The 4875-nt window shown below is 46.5% G+C and overlaps 1 protein-coding gene across 5 annotated transcripts in view; it reads left to right on the top strand.

Annotated features, from left to right (window-relative positions):
* The window catches only part of CHL1 (cell adhesion molecule L1 like), a 96949-nt gene that overhangs the window by 63649 nt on the left and 28425 nt on the right, over positions 1-4875 (top strand). For all 5 annotated transcript variants that reach the window (XM_005420154.2, XM_005420153.2, XM_031056393.1 and 2 more), the window contains 4 exons: positions 1413-1544; positions 2746-2883; positions 3983-4094; positions 4751-4875. The exon at positions 4751-4875 is cut by the window's right edge and continues 48 nt beyond it. In XM_005420154.2, coding sequence (XP_005420211.1) covers positions 1413-1544; positions 2746-2883; positions 3983-4094; positions 4751-4875 — 507 coding nt within the window. The remainder of the gene's footprint in view (positions 1-1412; positions 1545-2745; positions 2884-3982; positions 4095-4750) is intronic.

The raw sequence follows: 4875 nt of genomic DNA, 5'->3' as shown, positions 1-4875 counted from the left end.
GCTTTTCCCAGCTGAAGAAGCAGTGTCAGGTCTGGTGTTAAAACCTCAAAGTTTGGTGCCTTCTAAAGGGAAATGATGAATTCAAGGCTGTGTTTTGGGTTGAGGGCTCAGGGACCTGCGTTCAGTCAGAATTAAGCATTTATGAGATAAATTCTCCTTTTCCCCCCTTCATTTCCCTTCCCTCATTATGGTTGTCTGTTCCACACGAGGTTTGGGTACCTGATGCTCGGGGGCTGCTCTGCAGAGCAGAGTTTTCCCGGAGCTTTCCCTGAACAGCTGGGAAAGGAGAGCAGGGGAAATGGAGCAGCGCATGGCTGCTCCTCTACCACCACCCTGTGGGCACCCAAACCACTCATCCCCAGCCATGAGAGAATGCTTTACCATTCCCAAATGTGGTACGGATCAGCCTCTTGTCCGAATACAGCATGGAAAAACAGGAAATCAAGGTGATGGTGCATTTCCTCGGCACAGGGAGAGGGGCAGGGGGATCAAAGGTGGATCAATGCGGTCCTGGAGCTCTCTCAGCTCCCAGGGAAGGTGATGGGAGCCGCTTGCTCTTGTCTATGGAGGGGAATTTGAGCTGGATGGATGTTCCCACCTTGTTTGTCTTGTTGAAATAGCCTCACTTTAATTCACAGATCACACTCACATCTGAGGGTCCCTGTGGAAATGCTGACCCATTCCCTCCCTTCCAGCCTCTCCCTCTCTGTGCATTGATTTCCCACTCGGATGAATGCTGCCCATTCCTCCACCCTGCCTGGCACCCACCCAGCCTGCAGGACAGCACTGGCGGGTGCTGATGCCGATTTCCCCTTTCCTTTACACGGGAAACACAAGGAATGCAGCTCAACCACGGGATGGATGGGCTGTGAGCAGCGGCTGGGAAGTGTTGGTGGCGTTTGCCATCTCCTGGAGAATCCCAGCAACAGCAGAGGGGTTGTGACTGGTGCCTTAGGATTTCAGCTTTTCTGTTTTCCATCTATCTGTAACCGTGCAGTTCTTTAGTGTGTAATTGCAAACTCCACACTCAGTGTGAGCTGCTGCTTTCCCATTTGGGGCAGACACAACAATTCCTCTCCAGGCCTGGCAATCAAGGACACCTCACTGCCTCAGGGCCCAGAGATGGGAACAAAAGTGAGTTGGGGGAGCAAACTTGGGGTCAATGACTTCATTACCTGAAGCTGGAAGTGGCAGATTCACCCCCAATATGCAAATGGACCAAACTAATAAAAGTGTAAAAAAACCCTGACTCATCATGCATTTTTGGGTGGAGCCCCTGGGGCTGCCCTAAATGTACCTGAAGACCCTTCAATAAATAGAACAGCTTTTTATTCCCTTAATTTAGTTTAGCCTCTCTTCTTAGGTACTCCCAAAAAGGCATCAACTGATCCCTGCTCTGTCTCTTTTCCCAGAGCCCCCCCAGTGGCTGAAGAAGCCCGAGGGTGGGGTCTACAGCGTGGGGACAAACCTGGTGCTGCTGTGCGAGGCCATCGGGAACCCCGAGCCCAGCATCCAGTGGAAGCTCAATGGGAAGCCCATCGATGGTAGGTGCAGGGGCCAGGCTGCTCCTCCAGGCCCTGCCCAGCTGGGGTGTGCTGGGGTATTTTTGGGGTCCCTCGTGGCAGGAAGGAATGATGAATCTGACTCCATGTTCTTAGAAGGATAATTTATTATTTTATTATATTATATGATTGATATTATAGTATATTAATTATATTAATTATATTACATTATATTAAATTACATGATATTATATTACATTATATGATATTATATTACATTATATTACATTACATTACATTACGTTACATATTATATTACATGATATCACATTACATTATATTACATTACATTATATTATATTATATTATAATCCTATGCTAAAACTATACTAAAACTATGCTAAAACTATACTAAAGAATAGAGAAAGGGTACAGCCAGAAGGCCACAAAGAATGATCAATAAAAACTCGTGACTCTTTCCTCAGAGTCCAACACAGCCTGACCATGATTGGTCATTAAGTAAAAATAATTCACATTAAACCAATGAAACAATGACCAGTTGGTAAACAATGTCCAAACCACATTCCAAAGCAGCAGAACATGAGAGAAGCAAATCAGATAATTATTATTTTCATTTTTCTCTGAGGCTTCTCAGCTTCCCAGGAGAAGAAATCCTGGCGAAGGGATTTTTCAGAAAATGTGATGGTGACAGTGTGTCTCTGTATCACCCAGTTTGAGGGGACCCACAAGTCCTGACACGCCGAGTGATGTCTGGTTTGGCACCTCTTTAGATATGAATTGTTTATTTACTTAAATAAACTAATATTTAAATAGGATTCTTGAAGAGGATGGTGGTGAACATTGCACATGTGGAGCTGTGGTACCTTTGAGGTGCTGTCCAGTAGCTCTCCCATCTTTTGGGGATCTGAGACAGCTTGAGGGCTCCTTTGTGCTTCTGAGTGAGCCCAGGTGGCTGGGGAACACCAGTGTAGTGATATTATTATTTTTATCATTTCAAAAAGTCTCTGTGGTGAATTTACTGGAATTTGGTGCTCTGGAGCACTTCCCTCAGGCCATGGGACTGCTGGCAAAGGCAGAGCCCTGGAACTCACCAGATGTTGGGCATGATCTTGGTTGGATCCTCAAGATGTTCTTTCCTTTGCCTTCCAAGCAGTGAGGAGAGCCTGGGAGCTCCCCAGTGCCGGTGTTCCTGCAGCTGCTGACACAATCTGATGTTTTCCAGGCAGGACCTTCCGAGGGAGAATCTCCACCAGGGAGATCAGCCTGACCAACCTGCAGCTGCAGGACAGCGCCGTGTTCCAGTGCGAGGCCACCAACAAGCACGGCACCATCCTGGCCAGCGCCAACGTCAACGTGCTCAGTGAGTGCCCCGGGCTGTCCCCTCCCAGAGAGCACATCCACAACCCCAGCTGAATCCTCACAGCAGCCTGGGGCTTATCGCCACCTCATGGGTCCTTTGGGTTCCTCATGGTTCCTTTGAGCTCCATGGTTTCTTTGGCTGGTTGTGGGTATCTCATGGTTCCTTTGAGTTCCTTATGGTTCCTTTGGGTTCCATGGTTTCTTTGGCTGCTTGTGGGTATCTCATGGTTCCTTTGGGTTCCTTATGGTTCCTTTGGGTTCCATGGTTTCTTTGGCTGGTCATGGGCATCTCATGGTTCCTTTGGGTTCCATGATTTCATTGGCTGGTCATGGGCATCTGATGGGTCCTTTGAGTTCCTCATGGTTCACTTGGGTTCCATGGTTCCCTTGGCTGGTCATGGGCATCTGATGGGTCCTTTGGGTTCCTCATGGTTCCTTTGGGTTCCACGGTTTCATTGACTGCTCATGGGCATCTCATGGTTCCTTTGGGTTCCTCATGGTTCCTTTATGTTCCATAATTTCTTTGGCTTTTCATTGGAATCTCATGGTTCCTTTGGAATGGCCCCAGATGTTAAGAAATGTTGTCCAGATTTATGCAACAGGTTTTATCATGGGCAGTGTGATGTGGCTAGCACAGGCACTCCTGAGCTTTGGAATATTTTTAAAATGTGGTTATGGTTGGGCTCAAAAACTTGAATTCAAACACAGTGAAACCACTGGGGACTGAATTGTGGCCACAATGCTGATTTTGAATTACTAAGTGTATTTTTAATCTTTGATTTTAGTTGTGATGCTCGTTCTGTTCCTTGAAGAAGGGAGTGAGGGGAATTTATTTAATAAAAGACATCTCTGGAGGCAGCAGAACTGGGTCTATTTTCTCTCCTGGATGTTTCACTTTCTGCCATGTCCAGCAGTAAACCCCTGCTATCTCTGTCAGTGAAGCTTCTGAGATCTCAGCTGTGCAGTGCAACTCTTCCAAACAGCTATGAAATTCCCATTAAACACCTCAGCCTTTCACCCTTACTGGAAAAGAGCAGGGCCAATATTTATATCCCTGGTTCTGAAATGCAGTGCTGCTCACCCTGAATTCTCTCCTGCAGATATTGCCCCCCTGATACTGACCCCAGATGGGGAAAACTACGCCACGGTCGTGGGTTACAGCGCCTTCCTGCACTGTGACATCTTTGCCTCACCTGCAGCAGATGTCAGATGGTAAGGTACTGGGAACTGGGTTTATTTCATGTGAAACAAGTTCCTGCAGGCTTCCCCAGGTTTGGAAAGTCTGCTAGTTATTACTTCTATGGAGTTAAGAATAGAAATTTGCAACAAAACTGTATATAATGTGAATTCTCTGTGTTTAAATGCACTTTTAAGAATCCTAAAGAACTGGTTTGGATAAAAAGAGTTCCTGGAAGTCCCCAATATATGTTTGAGACAAGTGCCAGGCTATACATTAAACAAAACCAGGCTGTTTATAGCCAAATCCTGCTGCAGCTTCATCAGTTTAATGCTGGCAACCCTTCAAGTTTGGACACACTATTGAGGTGGAAGTGCTCTGACTTACAGAACAGATTTACCTGGACATGCTTCCGTAGGGTTGGAAAAGACAGGATTGTCACAGCAGGTGACAGGTGCAATAAAATTGCAGGTGGCAGCTGTAGATTAAAGACAGAGTATTTCAGAGACCATTTTAGACTCTGTCCCTGTGGGTTTGATGTGCAGATTTGCTGCACGTGCATGAAGTATCTCACTAATCCTGACTTTAATTGCTCAGTGACAAAGCTGAGTCCCAAAATTCCCCTGCAATAACCCCTAACCATGAACTAACACTTCCTGCAGTAACCCAGGCCTGTTTTCATCTCCTTTAGGACTAAGGATGACAGCATAGAGCCCCTTTCAGCGTTTCGCTATGAGTTATACAAAAATGGCACCCTGGAGATCAGGGACACAAAGAAGGAGGATTCGGGGTCCTACGCCTGCTGGGCTGCCAATT

Source organism: Geospiza fortis, unplaced genomic scaffold (assembly GCF_000277835.1).
Source record: "Geospiza fortis unplaced genomic scaffold, GeoFor_1.0 scaffold70, whole genome shotgun sequence".
Lineage (NCBI taxonomy): Eukaryota > Metazoa > Chordata > Aves > Passeriformes > Thraupidae > Geospiza > Geospiza fortis.
This window is presented reverse-complemented; position numbering and strand designations above follow the sequence as displayed.